Source organism: Trichomycterus rosablanca, chromosome 20, assembly GCF_030014385.1.
Source record: "Trichomycterus rosablanca isolate fTriRos1 chromosome 20, fTriRos1.hap1, whole genome shotgun sequence".
Taxonomy (NCBI): Eukaryota; Metazoa; Chordata; class Actinopteri; order Siluriformes; family Trichomycteridae; genus Trichomycterus; species Trichomycterus rosablanca.
This window is the reverse complement of record NC_086007.1, coordinates 12,806,347-12,827,742: the sequence shown is the minus strand read 5'-3', so window position 1 is coordinate 12,827,742 and position 21,396 is coordinate 12,806,347. Positions and strand designations below refer to the sequence as shown.

Genomic DNA, 21,396 nt, shown 5'->3' with positions numbered 1-21,396 from the left:
TACCTGCTCTGTGGTGATCCTGTGTGGGTCTTGATCATTAAAGTCAAAATTGAGGCCAAAAAAGTATGTAGAGAAACAGATGGACTACAGTCAGTAATTGTAGAACTACAAATGCTTCTATAGAGTGTAGAAACAAGGAGGTGGTTTTAATGTTATATTAATTTTTTTTTTTTTACAATATTTTTCTTTTCCACCTGGATTTCCCATTTTTATCTCCAATCTAGCCATTTCAATTCCTGATTGGCTCTGCTAAGATCTAAATCTAGTTCAAAAACACAGAACTTAAGAAGAGCTAGTTCCTTAGCTCTTTGTCTACCGCTATGAGACACTTTAACAAGCTTAATATCATCATGAACAATTCTGCTTGAATCTTTGGTAGAATATATCCAATTTTGATGGCTTTTGGCAGAGATTTGACTTTTCAGTACTGCACAGAGTAAAGGTCTGAACTACAGGATGTAAACAGTTTGGACATGTCTTGGGTTACTGTCTTGTTGGAACACCAGGTTGGGTCTAGAATAATTTAATTTAAGGTTATCATACTTCTTTATTATTCTGTCCACTTTGTATAATACAGTAGACCCTTGAGTTATGAATGGTTTACCATACGAACATTTCGGGGTTACGAACGATCAGAGAAAGTGCAGTGGTGAGAAAATGAAAAACATCACTTTTTGTTGTATAATTACTCCTGCCAGTAGCTGTCACTGTGTATCAGACAGAGGGGACAGTGAGTGAGAGAGAGAAGAAGGAAATCGCTGAGTAAAGTATTCTTTCTTTCGTGCAATTACACCTACAAAATACAACACTTGAAATAAATTAGGAAATAATAGAAAAATAATAGAGAAATTAGAAAGGTTAGGTGGGGGGGGGGATACATTATTTCTTATGGGAAAAATAGGTTTAACTAATGAACATTTTGACTTGAGAACAGCCCTTCGGAACCAATTAAGCTCGTAAGTCAAGGGTCTACTGTACACTAGTTTGAACAGCCTATGTTTGACAGTAGTTATAGTGTTGCTGGGTTTTAAGTTACTGAGCGAACAATTCAGACTTTGTTTTATTTGACCAAAAACTTTTCACAGATACCAGTTCCATTCACACATGCACTGGGACTCAATTTACCAGGACAGGTTATCAATACTCCATTCATCAAAATTGATTTATAATCATGTTTTTGAATGCTATTATAACTGGTCAATAGAAATCTGAACTGCTGTAAAAAGACTCGTTCGAATCCCCTACAGAACGTTTTTTCTCCCCTTCTCGACCCTTCACCGCTGACTGAGGACGCCTCTCAACTGACATACGCCCCCTCCGGCACGTACAGTCAGTACAGACTGCATTTTTCACCTGCACGAGTCGAGTTCATACACTTGACAGGCACTGTGTACGGAGGGCCACACCCCCAGCAGCATTATTCCTCAGCCCTGTGCAGGCACCATCAGTCAGCCAGCAGGGGCCGCAGTCGCACCAGTTATGAGGACCTATGATTTGACTTTTTTACCCTCTAACCCTGAACAACAGCCAATCGTTGTTCATGCAGCCGCCCAGCCCAGTCGGAAGGCAGAGCTGAGATTCGATACGTATGTATTCGAAACCCCACAGAACGTTTTTTGGTAAATGACTGGCAAAGTCCAGGAATGTTCCATAAGACTTTTCCCATACCATATAACAAACATCTAGCTGAGCTTTCAATACTGATTATAATGCAAAAGGTTTTAAATCTTACGCGCCAGCCTTAAAGCCCACTGCAAGCTAAGCTTTTTATACAAGCGATTTACAATGTATAATGTTAACTCAGCACATTTTCATATTTTCACAAAATAAACCTATTAAATGTTTTTCCATGTATGTTGTTTCAATCTTCAATCAAAGAAAAAAGTCACAGTACAAGTGAATGTAAATGACATGATTTATGAGTTTATATGTGGAAATGAAAACTTATAATCATCAGCAGCATTTTACTGTTTTTGTGTGTGTGTGTGTAAATTAGGCTCCAACAACTTTGTCAATAAATGCTTAAAAAGCATACATACATGTGTGTGTACATATAAATGTGTGTACATCCACCAGTATAACATAACATTATGACCACTGACAGGTGAAGTGAATAACACTGATTAGCTCGTCATCACGGCACTGGTTAGTAGATGGGCAGTGTGATGCCATCCATGTGGATGTTACTTTGACTCGTACCACTGCAGTGACAATTACATGGTGGTGGTGTGTTAGTGTGCGTTGTGCTGTGCAGTGCTGCTGAAGTTTTTAAATACCGTGTCCACTCACTGTCCACTCTATTAGACTCTCCTACCTAGCTGGTCCAACTTGTAGACGTAAAGTCAGAGACGATCGCTCATCTATTGCTGCTGTTTGAGTCGGTCATCTTCTAGACCTTCATCAGTGGTCACAGGACGCTCCCCACGGGGCGCTGTTGGCTTGATATATTTTTGGCTGGTGGACTATTCTCAGTCCAGCAGTGACAGTGAGGTGTTTAAAAACTCCATCAGCGCTGCTGTGTCTTATCCACTCATACCAGCACAACACACACTAACACACCACCACCATGTCAGTGTCACTGCAGTGCTGAGAATGATCCACCACCCAAATAATACCTGCTCTGTAGTGGTCCTGGGAGAGTCCTGATCATTGAAGAACAGCATGAAAGGGGGCTAACAAAGCATGCAGAGAAACAGATGGACTACAGTCAGTAATTGTAGAACTACAAAGTGCTCCGATATGGTAAGTGAAGCCGATAAACTGGACAATATGTGTAGAAACAAGGAGGTGGTTTTAATGCTATGGATGATCGGTGTATTTTGAAAGGTGGTAAAGGGGAACAACAAGTTCCTGCTGACTGTATGCGGCTTCTCTTGTCGATTATATTAAATATGATCATATTCACATCATGAGGTCACGTCTGGCAACCTGAGCCTATGCTAAAAGACTAAGCATCAACCCCCCTCATACTTACAATTCATGATTTGTAGTCGACTGCATTGCTGCAGTTAATATGCTGGATTTATAATAAAAAATAGGATCAGAACTACGTGGGTTGTAATTCATTTTCACTATGTGCTCACAGAAATGGAAAAGCTTTTCCTCCTAAAGCTGACACGGCACAAAATCAAGAATGTGTGTGAAAGAGAATGGAAGAGAGGGTACAGCACGGCGGAAACGATTTTTAAGAGTTATTACAGTGTTACGATCGCCAAGTGAGCGCGTGTGCACTTTTCTCAGGGAGCCTGAAAGGGATGAAGAGTTTTTTTTTTAACATTATTGTGTTTCTAATTAATTTTTTTAATACTTTTTCCCACTTTTCCCCCCAAAATTTTCTCCCCTAATCTAGTCGTGTCCAATTACCCTGATTGCGTCCTCTATACTGATTCGACCCTTCACCGCTGCCTGAGGACGCCTCTCAACTGACATACGCCCCCTCCGGCATGTACAGTCAGTACAGACTGCATTTTTCACCTGCACGAGTAGAGTTCATACACCGACAGGCACTGTGTACGGAGGGCCACACCCCCATCAGCATTACTCCTCAGCCCTGTGAAGGTGCCATCAGTTGAACCAGTTATGAGGACCCATGATCCGACTTTTTACCCCTAACCCTGAACAACAGCCAATCGTTGTTCATGCAGCCACCCAGCCCAGTCAAAAAGCCAGAGCTGAGAGTCGATACAATGTACTCTGGCGCTAGCGTACTTTACCGCTGCGCCACCTGGGCGATGTGTTTCTAATTACCTTGACTAGGGCTGCAACTATCGATTATTTTTGTAATTGAGTATTCTATCGATTATTCCAGCGATTAATCGAGTAATCGGATAAGAAATACTTTTGCTTTAACAAAGAGCAAAAACAAATACATATTAGATTAAATAAGACATGTTTCTTAAACCAAACTGTCCATTTGTATTCCTTGCATACAGGACAGTTTAACATTTTTTAAATGCAAAAATAAATAAATCAAAAATAAATCAATTTACTTTTAAAATGTAAACAGGCAACCTGAAACATCAGGTCATCAAGTCATAAATAATAATAAACAAAAATACATGAACATAAGCCTGTAATTTGTGCAACTTTCAAAACTCAAAGTTTCAGCTACAGCTCACGCAGAACATAAAGCTTTAATATTTTGTTGGGAGGTTTTGTGGTGTTTGTAGGGGGATAAAAATCTGTCAGGATTGTGTCTCTAGATGAGGTAGATCTGGTGTGTGTGTGTGTGTGTGTGTGTGTGTATGTACAGTGTATCACAAAAGTGAGTACACCCCTCACATTTCTGCAGATATTTAAGTATATCTTTTCATGGGACAACACTGACAAAATGACACTTTGACACAATGAAAAGTAGTCTGTGTGCAGCTTATATAACAGTGTAAATTTATTCTTCCCTCAAAATAACTCAATATACAGCCGTTAATGTCTAAACCACCGGCAACAAAAGTGAGTACACCCCTTAGTGAAAGTTCTTGAAGTGTCAATATTTTGTGTGGCCATCATTATTTCCCAGAACTGCCTTAACTCTCCTGGGCATGGAGTTTACCAGAGCTTCACAGGTTGCCACTGGAATGCTTTTCCACTCCTCCATGACGACATCACGGAGCTGGCGGATATTCGAGACTTTGCGCTCCTCCACCTTCCGCTTGAGGATGCCCCAAAGATGTTCTATTGGGTTTAGGTCTGGAGACATGCTTGGCCAGTCCATCACCTTTACCCTCAGCCTCTTCAATAAAGCAGTGGTCGTCTTAGAGGTGTGTTTGGGGTCATTATCATGCTGGAACACTGCCCTGCGACCCAGTTTCCGGAGGGAGGGGATCATGCTCTGCTTCAGTATTTCACAGTACATATTGGAGTTCATGTGTCCCTCAATGAAATGTAACTCCCCAACACCTGCTGCACTCATGCAGCCCCAGACCATGGCATTCCCACCACCATGCTTGACTGTAGGCATGACACACTTATCTTTGTACTCCTCACCTGATTGCCGCCACACATGCTTGAGACCATCTGAACCAAACAAATGAATCTTGGTCTCATCAGACCATAGGACATGGTTCCAGTAATCCATGTCCTTTGTTGACATGTCTTCAGCAAACTGTTTGCGGGCTTTCTTGTGTAGAGACTTCAGAAGAGGCTTCCTTCTGGGGTGACAGCCATGAAGACCAATTTGATGTAGTGTGCGGCGTATGGTCTGAGCACTGACAGGCTGACCCCCCACCTTTTCAATCTCTGCAGCAATGCTGACAGCACTCCTGCGCCCATCTTTTAAAGACAGCAGTTGGATGTGACGCTGAGCACGTGCACTCAGCTTCTTTGGACGACCAACACGAGGTCTGTTCTGAGTGGACCCTGCTCTTTTAAAACGCTGGATGATCTTGGCCACTGTGCTGCAGCCCAGTTTCAGGGTGTTGGCAATCTTCTTGTAGCCTTGGCCATCTTCATGTAGCGCAACAATTCGTCTTTTAGGATCCTCAGAGAGTTCTTTGCCATGAGGTGCCATGTTGGAACTTTCAGTGACCAGTATGAGAGAGTGTGAGAGCTGTACTACTAAATTGAACACACCTGCTCCCTATGCACACCTGAGACCTAGTAACACTAACAAATCACATGACATTTTGGAGGGAAAATGACAAGCAGTGCTCAATTTGGACATTTAGGGGTGTAGTCTCTTAGGGGTGTACTCACTTTTGTTGCCGGTGGTTTAGACATTAATGGCTGTATATTGAGTTATTTTGAGGGAAGAATAAATTTACACTGTTATATAAGCTGCACACAGACTACTTTTCATTGTGTCAAAGTGTCATTTTGTCAGTGTTGTCCCATGAAAAGATATACTTAAATATCTGCAGAAATGTGAGGGGTGTACTCACTTTTGTGATACACTGTATGTGTGTGTTTGCCTAAATCTTCATAAAAGCCTGTGGTGGTTGAAACGAAGTAAAGTCAGTAAACATGAGTAAAGTAAACACGACGCTCTGATGGTGTGGATGTTCTACTGAGTTTTAGTTTTATCAGCTTAAAATGATCTCAAACTTTCTGTGGTTTTCTCTGTCCAGTCTCCTCCTGTTCGCTATTTTCTCTCTATATCTAAACTGATACGTTCAGTTCGCAGGAGCGGCGAACGTGTCCAAATACGTAGTGTTCATTAAACTGTCCGCAAAAAGAACCCGGATTAAGTCCTGTTAAGTTCTGTTTATGTTTAAGATATTTGGGACGCAGCCCTCAGATTCTTCACGTCACCTGCATACAAAGTTTTGCGCAAAAGTGAAAGTCGTCCGTGTAAAACACCGTGAGCTGTATATGGTTGTGCGGATTAAACGATTCTTTGAATCGATGATTTTTAGTAATCGATTTACTCGAGTTACTCGAGGAATCGTTTCAGCCCTAACCTTGACATTAAAAAACGTTGGTATAAAACTTGGAAGTCCAAAAAGCAGAAGTCCACCCAAGCCTGTTTAATCATTACTATAAATGATAGATAATGACAGATGTTAAGTTTGAGTCCTACCCAAGATTCACAGCTTCTCGAAAAGCTTTTTAAATCACCAATGCGTGCGAATGAGCAGCAATACAGTTCCAATCGAAAATAGGAAATGCCACATGAGTCAGAAATAGAAAAGAATCGCAAGCTGTAAAGCTGTTTCACATGAATTTAAGCTGTTACTTGTGTTACTGGAGTCTGTAGACTGTGACTATAAGACAACAAAAGTTTTGGTTCATGGAACATAGACCGAATGATCCTAAAATTCTTGGAGCTACCTTTCTGCTAATGGCAAGTTCACACTACACGACTTTCCAAGTCGTCAGGTCGCTGTACAGTTCACACTACACGACTGGATCTCTTGTAATCGGGAGTCTTTCAAGTCGGTACACGATCTATCACCAACTGGAATCGCAGGCGGCTTCTCTGGTCTCCCAAACTACGTTTTGTCACGAAAACACACACGAGAAGTGACGAGGGGTTTAATGATACCACGTCCAAAAATGCGCGTCAACAAGTAGCGAGCGATCAAAGTTGTTTGTGCGCTGATGTGCAGCGTAAAATCAAAGAGAAAAAAAAAGAATCCGAGTGGATTTGGCAACACGACCAGCAGGGATTGTTTCGTTCTGTAGCAAGTTGGAGGTTTGTTTGTTTGTTTATTAGGATTTTAACGTCATGTTTTACACTTTTGGTTACATTCATGACAGGAACGGTAGTTTATCTTCACACAAGGTTCATCAGTTCACAAGGCCATATCCAACACAGTCCTGGACAATTTAGTATCTCCAATTCATCTCACTGGCATGTTTTTGGACTGTGGGAGGAAACCGGAGCACCCGGAGTAAACCCACGCAGGCACGGGGAGAACATGCAAACTCCACACAGAAAGGACCCAGACCGCCCCACCTGGGGATCGAACCCAGGACCTTCTTGCTGTGAGGCGGCAGTGCTAAAGTTGGAGGATAATAAATATTTTTTTTATAATGCAGCGTTGGTATTACGGTTTGGCGTGGACAATAAGTTCACAAATACTGTTAAGATTGTGTGTGTGTGCCGATGTATTCTGATAGAAACTATATTATCCCCCTCACCACACACATTGCCAGTCGCAACCGTCTGACAGTCTAAGCAATTGAGGGTTAAAGGGCCTTGCTCAAGGGCCCAACAGTGGCAACTAGGCAGTGGTGCAGCTTGAACCAGCAACCTTCTGACTACTACCTTAACCGCTAGGATACAACTGCCATAGCGATTCAGAATGGATTTTCGAAGCCCTGAGTGAACGCCAATTTGCCTCCGAGCTGGCGCATCTAGCGCCGACCAGTCAACAAGCAAAGATCAGGACATAAATCGTGTAGTGTGAACCAGGCATAAGATAGCTTAAGGGAATATTTACATCCCCCTCTGAAGCCCACCGAACATGTACAATGCGACCCTGTTTCACAGTATAGCAGTGTCCCAGGTAGCATAAAGGTACATTCATTCCCACAGTCAAAGTCAGAATGCTATCATGCTTTCATGTACAAAACACTACAAGTGATCCGACTGGATCAAGACAGCATGTCTGAGCGTGTGGGGAAAACATGCCAAATCATCCGAGCATGCCGATGCTCATTAGAAAAGGTTTGGAGTCAGCAGTCCCATCTTTACCCAACCACCCCCCAAACCCTGTCAGCAGCAGTGAGGGCTGTCTCTATGCTGCATTTCTCCACTACCCCTCATCCACCCAATCAACCCCCCTTCCTACCTCCTATTGGTCCCTTTATTCAATCCTCCCACCTCACTCCTTAATGTGCGAGATTTCAGATGCTGGTAGAGTGAGGTGCATGCTGCAGTCGCGATCTGAGCTATCGCAGGATAAGCGAGTCAGAGCGCCGTCATGCCAGGAGGGTAAGCAGGAGGGTAGCCTGGCCACAGACATGGGTCAAGACGGGGCTCCACCTATTAAATCGCTACTGCTTAGTGGGCAAGGGGGAGGAAGGAGGAAGGTGAGAGGAACCGAGTCTGCTGGAGAGGTAGCTTGGAGAGAGCACAGGAGATTGAAGGAGAAGCTCTAAACTGCCATTCTGCCATGCAGATTAGCAGAAAAAATGAAAAAAGGAGGAAACTGAAATCAGTTTGTGCTGCTTGGGATGAAATAAGAGCTTGGGAAGAAGTTGTTGGACGCTGGAAATAGAGACATGGATGCAAATTGAAGGAAATGAGGTATGCTGGTTTTTCTTTACAACAAAATAAATAAGTGATTTGGTTCCCTTTAAATTGCTTCTACTTTTCATTATATTTTCTATATAGTTTCTATTATTATAAATTATAATTATATTGTTAAATTAGTTTCCATTTTAATTATTACTATTTTTTTTTTAAATTTAATTAAAAATGTTAAATATTATTTTAAATTATTAAATATTATTTTAAATTATTAAATAATATTTTAAATTATTAAATAATATTTTAAATTATTAAATAATATTTTAAATTACAAATATTTCCATTTTTCATATAAATATATTTTTTTGTCCAATTTTGTTCTAATTACTAATGTCTGCCGAGCAGTCACAAAAGCATTTCACTGCCAGTTGTACTGTGTACGTGACAAATGAACTTGGAAATACTTGCCATATCTGCCTTGAAAATAATTCCACTATATATACACACAATTCACCCGGTGCAAAATCCTCCTCTGTTTAAATTATAATACATCTACTGTACACGTTTGCTTCACTTTCATTCCTAGAAGAACATCTGCATGGAAAATGCCCGAAACTTCTAGAATCTCAGACTCAGACTTCGAATAGGAGACTTAGCTCAACCTGGACATCATCAAAGTGATGCAGCGCATTAGGACTATAGATGCACACTAGATAGCCAAGCTGAAGTACAGTATAATGATAGAAAGACGACAGGGACACTGATCACCAGGCTAATTGCTAACCGTTTACTGCAGCAGAGCAGCAGCAGGGTAAAGGAGCTCCTGGCAGGGACTCAAAGTCCAGCCACAAACCAAGCGAGAGAAACACACTGAGAGGCTCTGTTCACTCCCCTCTCTATGCCAAACTGCAGCTACACCCTTCTAAATAATATAAACAACTGCAGTGCACACAAGTCATCCTTGTGATTATTAACGCCAATGATGGATCAGTGTTCCACGTGGAAAAACACAGCGTTTCAGGGTGAAACATCTGTCTATCCCAGCTTGTACTGTGCTCCTGGAGCAGAGAGGGTTAAGTGCCTTTCCTTTTTAAGAGCCCAACAACTTGACATCATGTTTTACACACATTGGTTACATGTATGACAGGACAGGTAGTTACTGGTTAAGATTCATCAGTTCAAGTCTGTAATGGCAAACACATGTCAAACACAGAACCCAGACCGATCCACCTGGGAATCATAGCAGGACCTTCTTGCTGTGAGGCGAAAGTGCTACCCACAGAGCCAAGATTTAAACCCAATACGTTTGATTGATAGCCCAAAGCTCTACCCTCTAGACTACCCGTCCCTATGTGAGAGTTTTTAGGACGTGGATCAAGACACGTCATGGTACCGCTATACAGCCAGATGTCAGACATCATCTGCTATGGTTACCCAGTCCACTGCAACGACAATGGTATTCAATTGCGGCCGAACGTCTTAAGATTCTATGGATTTATCCCAAAGTACTATAAAAGCATCCTGTAATTGTTCCTCAATTCTTCCCCCTTTACCTCCATATCTAGTCATTTCCAATTCCCAATTGTAAATCCACTGCTGCTTGCACAACCCTTGATTTGATCAAGGACAGAGAATCACCACTCCCCCTCCAACACGTGTTCAATCTGCAACCACTTCTTATCACCTGCTGATGAGTGTCAGATTACTGAGAGCTACGCTAGGCTCCATGTGACTTACGTTTACATTTTCGGCATTTAGCAGACGCCTTTATCCAAAGCGACTTACAGTAGTGACAGTATACATTCTGAGCAATTGAAGGTTAAGGGCCTTGCTCAAGGGCCCAACAGCAGCAACCTTCTGATTACTAGTCTAATACTTTAACCACTAGGCTACAACTTCCCATCCTGACTTACACCTGAACCAATTCCGGAGATTCATATCACAAAGAGAATGGGGAGAGACCCTGTACGACCCTCCCTTCCTCAAACACTGCTATTTTTTGTGTGTTTGTGTGCATGTCCGGTCAAGTTAGTGACTCTGAGCTTTGAACTTGCGAGCTTTTGATTGCTGAGCCTCCGAGCCCCTTCGGTCAAGTTAAAAGCAGGTGTCACACTATGAAATTTCTTAAGCTCAGACAGTTCCAGATAGAATTCCACCTCTCTTTAATATCCTTAAATTTTTTTCTCTTCTAGGACAACGACGACAATGTCCGTCTCGACGCTGGCTTGCCTGCTCATCCAGCTGCTTTGCGCAGCATCCGTGCTGGCTATCTGTCCTTCCACGTGTTCCTGTGGCAGAGGCCATCGAGTGGTGGACTGCTCCAGCAGTGGTCTCAGTCTGCTGCCTCACAGCCTGCAGCACAACATCCACTTCCTCAACCTGTCCCATAACCGTCTGCAGGACCTGGACGGGCTCCTCGGCCACTTCGCGCACCTAAGGACTCTGGATATCTCCCACAACTATTTTAGCAACCTTCCAGTCGGCCTGCCACGGGCGTTATGGGACATCCGGGCGTCAGCAAACCGAATTCGCCAGCTCGAGAAAAACGACACTGCGTACCAGTGGAACTTGCAGTCCCTGGATCTATCGGACAACGAACTGGAGCGGGTGGTGTTTATTAACAACACGCTACCCAGTCTGCGAGTGCTCAACCTAAGCCACAATAAGTTCTGGACGGTGCCCACAAACATGCCCTTTAACCTAGAAGTGGTGGACCTTTCTCATAACTTTGTGCTACAGATTTTGCCCGGTTCTCTTGAACGCCTCCCGCGGCTGACTCACTTCTACCTGCATGCTAACCGCTTCACCTCAGTGAGCGAGGGGGTGTTTAATCGACTGGACAATCTGCAGCTCCTTACACTCGGGGATAATCCCTGGGCATGTGAGGACGAGGACAATATCACCTACCTGATGAACTGGGTGCAGCAGACTCCAGCGAGAGTCCTGGGCTGCCCTTGCTATATCAGACCTACATGTGGGGAAGTCCATCTGGCCACAACCAGAACCCGGCACTACGCCTCATACACCGAGCCTCCATTCGGGACAGACCCACGAGAATCTAGAAATGGTAACCGATTTGTGCACGCAGTCACTACGGGATATCTGTCCAAATCAGCCATGCTTAACTTTCCTCATAACCCCAGCTTTGAGAACACCTCTGGGACGAGCGAGTATGCACTGACCAAGACTGGATTTATGACTTCTACCACAGCTAGCCCGTCAACGCAGACAAGCACAATACGCACACGCAGCGCCAAAAAAGCAATGTCTAACAAATCTCGCAGCACAAGCACTCAGATCCATACGTACAACATACATACTGTCGCTTTAAACCTTTTGGGATCAGCGATCATCCTCAGCACCTTCTGACACGCATATCTGACCTGGTATTTCCAACTGGAGTTAAAACACACTAATGTTTGACTGTTAATGCCTCATGGGTAAATACAGTACATATTCTCTGTCTGCTTTAAATGAGTTCTACAGGAAGTAGCTGAATACTGTATGTCTACTGCGAATTCATGTTGACACCTCATGACAATGCATACAAGTAAAAAAATAAACGACTGTATAAAAGTGGAATGATACACATTCAGTTTATATTTCTGAAGTTTATAATCGCTCTACATCTCAAACGATTAGGTCTGGCCTACGTGTTCTGCGACGTGAAGCAAACAGGCGGCACAGATCTGAGGTGATGCACTATATTGCCAAAAGTACTCGCTCATCTGCCTTTACACGCATATAAACTTTAGTGACATCCCATTTTTAATCCATAGGGTTTAATATGATGTTGGCCCACCCTTTGCAGCTATAACAGCTTCAACTCTTCTGGGAAGGCTTTCCACAAGGTTTAGTTCTCCGCTCTAATTCATCCCAGAGGTGTTCTATCGGGTTTAGGTCAGGACTCAAGTTCTTCCACACCAAACTCGCTCATCCATGTCTTTATGGACCTTGCTTTGTGCACTGGTGCGCAGTCATGTTGGAACAGGAAGGGGCCATCCCCAAACTGTTCCCACAAAGTTGGGAGCATGAAATTGTCCTTTGAGCATTAAGAGTTCCTTTCACTGGGACTAAGGGGTCGAGCCCAACTCCTGAAAAACAACCCCACACCATAATCCCCCCTCCACCAAACTTTACACTTGGCACAATGCAGTCAGACAAGTACCGTTCTCCTGGCAACCGCCACACCCAGACTCGTCCATCGGATTGCCGGATGAGGAAGCGTGATTCGTCACTCCAGAGAACACGTCTCCACCGAGTCCAGTGGTGGCGTGCTTTACACCACTGCATCCGACGCTTTGCATTGCGCTTGGTGATGTAAGGCTTGGATGCAGCTGCTCGACCATGGAAACCCATTCCATGAAGATCTCTACGCACCGTTCTTGAGATAATCTGAAGGCCACATGAAGTTTGGAGGTCTGTAGCGATTGACTCTGCAGAAAGTTGGTGACCTCTGCGCACTATGCGCCTCAGTGTCCGCTGACCCCGCTCTGTTATTTTACGTGGCCTAACACTTCGTGGCTGAGTTGCTGTCATTCCCAATCGCTTCCACTTTGTTATAATACCACTGACAGTTGACTGTGGAATATTTAGTAGCGAGGAAATTTCATGACTGGACTTGTGACTGCACAGGTGGCATCCTATCACGGTACCACGCTGGAATTCACTGAGCTCCTGAGAGTGACCCATTCTTTCACTAATGTTTGTAGAAGCAGTCTGCATGCCTAGGTTTTATACACCTGTGGCCATGAAAGTGATTGGAACACCTGAATTCAATGATTTGGTTGGGTGAGTGAATACTTTTGGCAATGTAGTGTATTTTGCATCCACATTTTTGCATAGCAACGTGCAGGAGTTTCTTCAAACCATGCTTTTCTTCATGGCTTTATAGATCCTTGCTTTGTGCCCAGGGATACAATAATGCAGAAACAGGAAAGGGCCTTCCATAAACTGTTGCTGCAAAGTTGGAAGGATACATTTTCTTAATATAATTAATTTATTATACCTGTTAGCAACTGTTGTGGCTAAAAATAAAAATTACAAGGTGTCCCAATACTTTTCTCCATATAGGGTGTGTTTGAAAACCTAGGGAGCTCGCTACATAGACAGCATTTTACGTCATCCTACGCGCGCTCCCGAGAATGAGGCTGTTCGAAATCCTAGATGCCTTAATATGCTCACTAGTTAGGCATCTTAAAATTTCAATGTTATTTTGACTCAAGAACGAGTGAGCATCGGAAGCACTTTAGTGATCAAGGTGATCCCAGCATTCAGTGCGGCAGCTCTTCTCTCACAGAAAAAAACAAAACAAAAAAAAAACATGGCTGACGGTGCGGAGAAACAAACGTTATTTTTAAACTTAAATAAATTATTATTGATTTTTAATTTGTATAACTGTGCACAAGTGTATTTATTTGCAAGTTCGGGCTTGTCAGCAAATTTAACCGTTTACGGTACATGGAGGGAGATGTTATTTGACACGCTACCGCGCTGTGCCACACCATCCCATTGGTTTGAATGGCAATATGCTAACTGTTGGCTTAGTAAGCGAAACCCGATGGAATCGCTGTCTAAGTAGCACGTTCGAATAACCTGCCTTAGTCATTGACTTATTAGAATCCTCTCTACTGAGGCAGCTGCCTATGTAGGCAGTAAGACAGCAAGGCAGCTCCCTAGGTTTTCGAACACACCTATAGTGTACCTACTGAAAGTCTCACTTGATAGAATGTGGATGTTTCCTGCACTGGTCACCATATCAGTTCCACAGACCTGGAAGTGTCTTCTTAGAAAAGATAAATAAACACATGGTAAAAATGAAATGAACGTTCGATGTACTTGTTGGGTGGCCTAAGAAACTGTCCTTTCTCTAGCTGGAAATGGACGTGATAAATAACACTCCGTGGTCAGCTAAATGTCAAGAGTCTATACGGTACCTTATACACTCAGAGTTATGAAGGCTGCAGTTTCCCTTGGAGCTTTGAGTTAAAGCCAGACACTTTAGTGAGAGCCTCCCCTACACCCCACAGCATCATAAAGATCACAAAGGTACTTGGCACTGGGCAATGACCCAGTAAGGGCTGAGAGAGGCTCGCTAACAGGCTGCCAATAATCCTCTACAAATTTGTGCCAGAATTGCTGGTTTTACTGGTTTTAAAATACTACAATTATTACAAACTTGTGAGTTCCAGAGAGCAGAATTGCCCATGCTCTCTCTAGGAAGAAAGACAATATTATATGCAGGTGATATATAGATGAGGTTAAATGTACAGAAGAGTGCAATGCACACCCTCCTGCAGGACAACTGATATGCCGATGGAGTTCAAGTGTCTTAGATGGGCCTGTAGCAATAATTACCAACCAATTACCTAATTAAAATTATTCAGGCTAAATCATACTCAACATACTGCACATACATACACACTATATGGTCAAACAAACTAACCATTAGCTTGTTCGACATCCCATAAAAACCCCCCCAAAAAAACCCAAATGATAATAAAATAGAGTGGCCACTATGTAATCTTTTCACATATAATAACAGCCACTCTTCTGAGAAGGCTTCTCACAAGACTTCCTCTCGCAGGAAATTGTGCCCATTCAGTCAAAACAACATTTATGTTCTAGTTCATTCCAAAGCTGTTCAATGTGGTTAAGGTCAGGGCTCTGTGCAGGCCACTGGAGTTTCTTTAAACCAAGCTTTTCTTCATGTATTTATAGATCTTGCTTTGTACACAAGGGCACAGTCATGCTGGAACAGGAAAGGTCCTTCCCTAACCTGTTGCTGCAAAGTTGGAAGAGGTTAAGAAGGGGTCCCCTATATATATATATATATATATATATATATTAGGGCTGTCAAACGATTAAAATTTTTAATCGCGATTAATCTCAGAATTTTATATAGTTAATCGCGATTAATCGCATAAAAAAAAATCTGTGTAAATGTTATAGAAAACAAGGATTTTTAAGTGAAATGTTACAATTAAAATGGTGAACACATTTTATGCTAAATGTACTGATGTTAAAAACTGCTGGGACAAGAGAAAACTGTAAGGGAGTTTTATTCACTCACATACTAGGCAGTAATACTATCCAATGGTTTGATGGACGTTTCTACACGAAGTGAGTGTGTTTTGACCCTTTGGGGCTTCCATAGTGCATGGACTAACGTGCTTGACTCAGCTGTCCGGTATTCTTTACCGTAACAGAATAAGTTAATAAAGTGTTCTGCTCCCGACAACTTGTGAATATAGTGTGTATTTATTTCTTTATTATGCAAGTGCAGATGCTACGACGCTCTTTTACATTTTGTTAACAAACCGCAAATGAAAAACGGTGACATGTCCGACATTAAAACGTTTGTTCTACCAGTCAAGTCTCAACATGAACTAGAATTTGCGTTAATGGCACTATTTATCTTAATCGCGTTAAATTGAGATTGCGTTAATGCGTTATTATCGCGTTAACTTCGACAGCCCTAATATATATATATAAATAACTACCATCAGGTCAATCATTACCAGCTCAACCCATGTACTACAAGTAACTATCATCACCAGGTCAACCATCACCAGCTCAACCCATGTACTACAAGTAACTACCATCACCAGCTCAACCCATGTACTACAAGTAACTACAAAATTAACTACCACCACCAGGTCAACCCATGTACTATAAGTAACTATTACCAGCAGGTCAACCATCACCTGCTCAACCCATGTACTACAAGTAACTACCATCACCAGGTAAACCATCACCTGCTCAAACCATGTACTACAGGTAACTACCATCACCAGGTCAACCATCACCAGCTCAAACCATGTACTACAAGTAACTACCATCACCAGCTCAACCCATGTACTACAAGTAACTACCATCACCAGCTCAACCCATGTACTATAAGTAACTACCATCTCCACCTCAACCATCACCAGCTCAACCCATGTACTATAAGTAACTACCATCACCAGCTCAACCCATGTACTACAAGTAACTACCATCACCAGCTCAACCCATGTACTATAAGTAACTACCATCTCCACCTCAACCATCACCAGCTCAACCCATGTACTATAAGTAACTACCATCTCCACCTCAACCATCACCAGCTCAACCCATGTACTATAAGTAACTACCATCTCCACCTCAACCATCACCACCTCAACCCATGTACCTAGGTAAAAAATATGTGTGCAATATTTTTTACTTAGTTGTATTTCTTGTATTCTTGTCTTCATACTGCTGTAACAAGTTAATTTCCCTAAGGGGATCAATAAAGTCTTATCTCATCTTATCTCTTATCTTATCTCAACCCATGTACTTCAAGTAACTACCATCACCAGCTTAACCCATGTACTACAAATAACTATCATCACCAGCTCAAATCATGTACTACAAGTAACTACCATCACCAGGTCAACCATCACCAGCTCAAACCATGTACTACAAATAACTACCATCACCTGCTCTACCTCTTATGTAAGAAGTGATGCAAAATCAGTATATTATAGTACTAGTATAAAGTATGTAGTAATTGGATCTTTAGCAGTTATTTCAAAAAGTGAAGCTATGTGAAACTACACCATCAGTAGCAACAGATTAGCATTTGAATTTTTTATATTTTACTCCATAGGCAGTTTAATACATTTATAAGGCAATTCAACTGCACTGAAACCCAACACTTAGTATTTTATACTATCTGCATGTGTCGGTTTAAACCACAGCTTTCCTGAAGTTATCAGTGATAAAAATCTTTAGTTTCTATTTTGGTCGTAAGTCTGAGGCTACATCTGAAATCACATACACTTACACTAACGTACACTAACGACACTACTGGTGCTGAACTGATTCACCATACTATTTAGTGAAGAAGTAAATGGGTCTTTAGGCTAGAGTCCGAGTCGAGTCACGAGTCTTTAGGCTAGAGTCAGAGTCGAGTCACGAGTCTTTAGGTTACAGTCCGAGTCGAGTCACGAGTCTTTAGGCTAGAGTCCGAGTCGAGTCACGAGTCTTTAGGTTAGAGTCCGAGTCGAGTCACGAGTCTTTAGGTTAGAGTCCGAGTCGAGTCACGAGTCAAAATAATATACACAAAACATATATTGGAAATGTAGCGTAGAAATAAACAAATAAGATGTAAGTTCAGATTAAAAACAACAACAGATTAGCAACTGTATTTTGCCGTTTTACTTAGTGCCTTTACTTTCCTAGTCATTGTGCAAATGAATGTAATTTCCATAACAGAAGGTACCAGTTAAAAGCTTAAACTGATACGTTTAGTTTTCATTGCAAATCATGGCGCAGCTGCCAAAATCCCGAACACAGCAAAAAAAAATCCATAATACTGCTTACCTTAGCTTATGTTCTTCCAGATGCTATTACATTTATCAGTGTGTGTCCCATTTTATGATTAAAAACCTCCAAACTTTTCCCGGTTGTGAAGTAAAACTCTAACTCATTAAAAAGCCAATCAAGCGTTTCATTGACCATCTGTGTGATGCAAACTAAATAAATACAGATAACAGCATTTCTTACTAAGAATTAAAATCAGAAGGTCTGATTGGTTCAGAAAGCGGTTCTTACAATCATTAGCGCCAATTCTGTAGGAGCGTTCCATTCACATTATCTGTTACTGTGAAGTGCACTACGTAGGGTATTCCACCATTTTAAGTAGGGAGCGACGCTTCATCACTACGCCGGAAGCTGGCTGGAACATTTACCCATTGCGTGCGTGGCCGGAGTGTTATTAGAGAGCAGAAAATGACACGAACAGAATGTCATTTTTTGCGAGTCACGAGTAGAGTCCGAGTCATTTGAAACGAGTCCGAGTCGAGTCTGAAGTCGCTGTGTGTGCGACTTACTTGCGACTCGGACTCGAGTCCCCATCTCTGGACTATGAGGATCTAACTTATATGGCGTTTTTGATTGCAAGTGATTTCAAGAATGTGAGCAGTATTTGGGGGGCGTGTACTGAGGTGAAGATTTCCTTGTAGCTGTTCGTATTGTAGAATTTTGTTCTGATGGTGTTCATCTGTTGGCATGAGTAGAGAAAGTTCTTGATTTACATAGGGGGCAAGTGGGGACCTGGTCTCCATTTAGCAGGTATGTATGGGTCAATTTGGTGTGTCCTATGCGGCATTATGTGTATAAACATTGTTCCCATCGTTTTTTGGGGTACTGAGCTCTATCAGCGTTGACGGTAGGGTGGATCTCGTATAGTTTGTTGGTGGTATGAGTTTCCCATTCTTTTTGCCAAGCTTCTGCGGTGTATGCTTTTATGGCTGGTCTGAGATCAGATGGGGGATAAGGACATTGTTGGAGCGGGGACAGTACAGCTCCGCAAAGCCATAAAATACAAAAGATCTCGATAATATTTGAACCAGTAAGTGAAGCCAGAATGGCTAAAAACTAAAAAGCACCACGACAGATCCTGCACTTGAAGAAAACAGAGAACAGCTCTCCTACACAGGTACATAATAACAAAGCTAATGCTAACCCTTTTCTACGAGGAGCCAAGTTTAAAGTTTTGGAGAATTCTGCGAATGAGCAATTGTGGAAATCCCAAAAAACTGTAACATTTTACATGGTGTTAAATCACCAGATTACTAAGCAAAGTGTCTTTTCCATATATCTTAAAATTCAACAATGTGTTTACTATAATACAAGATGAATTACAGTGTTTACAAGCACACCTTTAAAATCAGATACCAGCTCAAACATAATAGTGCAAGTAAAAACTCAACGATTGCTCAGGGCCAGACTGTAACAGCGTCTTATATTTTTACCTACAAGATTTAAACTTAACAACCCATAAAAAGCAAAACTACTTCGACAAATGTATCAATGAGGCCATAACGAACAAGTGTACCTACCAGTGTCTTCTAGAGTCACTGCACAGTAATGAAAAGAACCAACTCTCACCTGCGGGCAATGTAGTAAAAGACAGGATTTCCATTCTTAGACGTTCCGGCCTGGTAAAATATGTTAAGTGTCTTCAGAGCTTTGAATTCTTCCTTCTCGTGGACTTGGTGCCTGAAGGTAATAAAATATAAAGTCCCATTACAAAGAAAAAGTAATTTGTCTGAAGTCATTTGTTTAAATGTGCAGAAATGTTGGTAAATTGAATCTATGCAGAGTATAACAGGGTGTGAACAGTGGATTAATGTAGAAGGGGGGAGGGGTGTCACCTTAATGTACTGTAGTGCTCACATATCAAAGACTACCTGGTCATGAACTCCTCAAACTTGGAACTGGTGAGGTTAAGGCTGGACCAGTGAGTGTCTGCTACAGGTTTATGCTCAGGGGGTCCAAGATAGGCCAGCAGTGTAGCCATCTTATCAAAGGGTCGCCTACCCACAGCCTTGTGGTCCCTGTTGAATACAGATCATATCATATTATGGCCATAACATATCAAGATAGATGGATGGATGGATAGATATATAGATTTATGGATGGATGGATAGATAAGTGAATGGATGGATAAATGGATGGATGGATGGATGGATATAGATGGATGGATGGATGGATATGGATGGATGGATAGATAGATGGATATAGATAGATGGATGGATGGATATGGATGGATATAGATAGATGGATGGATGGATAGATAGATGGATATAGATAGTTGGATGGATGGATATAGATAGATGGATGGATGGATATAGATGGATGGATGGATATAGATGGATGGATAGATAGATGGATATAGATAGTTGGATGGATGGATATAGATAGATGGATGGATGGATATAGATGGATGGATGGATATAGATGGATGGATAGATGGATGGATATAGATAGTTGGATGGATGAATAGATGGCTATAGATAGATGGATGGATGGATAGATGGATGGATGGATGGATGGATGGATGGATGGATATAGATAGTTGGATGGATAGATAGATGGATATAGTTGGATGGATGGATAGATGGATATAGATAGATGGATATAGATAGTTGGATGGATGGATAGATGGATGGATGGATAGATGGATGGATAGATGGATATAGATAGTTGGATGGATGGATGGATATAGATGGATGGATGGATAGATGGATATAGATAGTTGGATGGATGGATGGATATAGATGGATGGATAGATGGATATAGATGGATGGATAGATGGATATAGATAGTTGGATGGATGGATGGATATAGATGGATGGATAGATGGATATAGATAGTTGGATGGTTGGATGGATATAGATAGTTGGATGGTTGGATGGATATAGATAGTTGGATGGATAGATGGATATAGATGGATGGATGGATGGATAGGTGGATATAGATGGATGGATAGATGGATATAGATAGATGGATGGATGGATAGATGGATATAGATAGTTGGATGGATGGATGGATATAGATGGATGGATAGATGGATATAGATGGATGGATGGATGGATAGATGGATATAGATAGTTGGATGGATGGATGGATATAGATGGATGGATATAGATGGATGGATAGATGGATGGATGGATGGATATAGATGGATGGATAGATGGATATAGATAGTTGGATGGATGGATGGATATAGATGGATGGATGGATGGATATAGATGGATGGATATAGATGGATGGATAGATGGATGGATGGATGGATATAGATGGATGGATAGATGGATATAGATAGTTGGATGGATGGATGGATATAGATGGATGGATAGATGGATATAGATAGTTGGATGGTTGGATGGATATAGATGGATGGATGGATGGATGGATAGGTGGATATAGATGGATGGATAGATGGATATAGA

General features: G+C 41.9%; 2 protein-coding genes across 2 annotated transcripts in view; one reads left to right on the top strand and one right to left on the bottom strand.

Moving 5' to 3' along the window:
* The window catches only part of nf1a (neurofibromin 1a), a 128,762-nt gene that overhangs the window by 46,577 nt on the left and 60,789 nt on the right, over window positions 1–21,396 (bottom strand). The window contains exons 34-35 of the mRNA XM_063017245.1: window positions 19,852–19,998; window positions 19,550–19,660 (exon numbers count right to left, since the gene is read on the bottom strand). Coding sequence (XP_062873315.1) covers window positions 19,550–19,660; window positions 19,852–19,998 — 258 coding nt within the window. The remainder of the gene's footprint in view (window positions 1–19,549; window positions 19,661–19,851; window positions 19,999–21,396) is intronic.
* Window positions 8,621–12,175, top strand: omgb (oligodendrocyte myelin glycoprotein b). Its single transcript, XM_063017063.1, has 2 exons — window positions 8,621–8,689; window positions 10,825–12,175. The coding sequence occupies exons 1-2, from the start codon at window positions 8,685–8,687 to the stop codon at window positions 11,999–12,001; spliced, it is 1,182 nt and encodes a 393-aa protein (XP_062873133.1). The 5' UTR covers window positions 8,621–8,684; the 3' UTR covers window positions 12,002–12,175.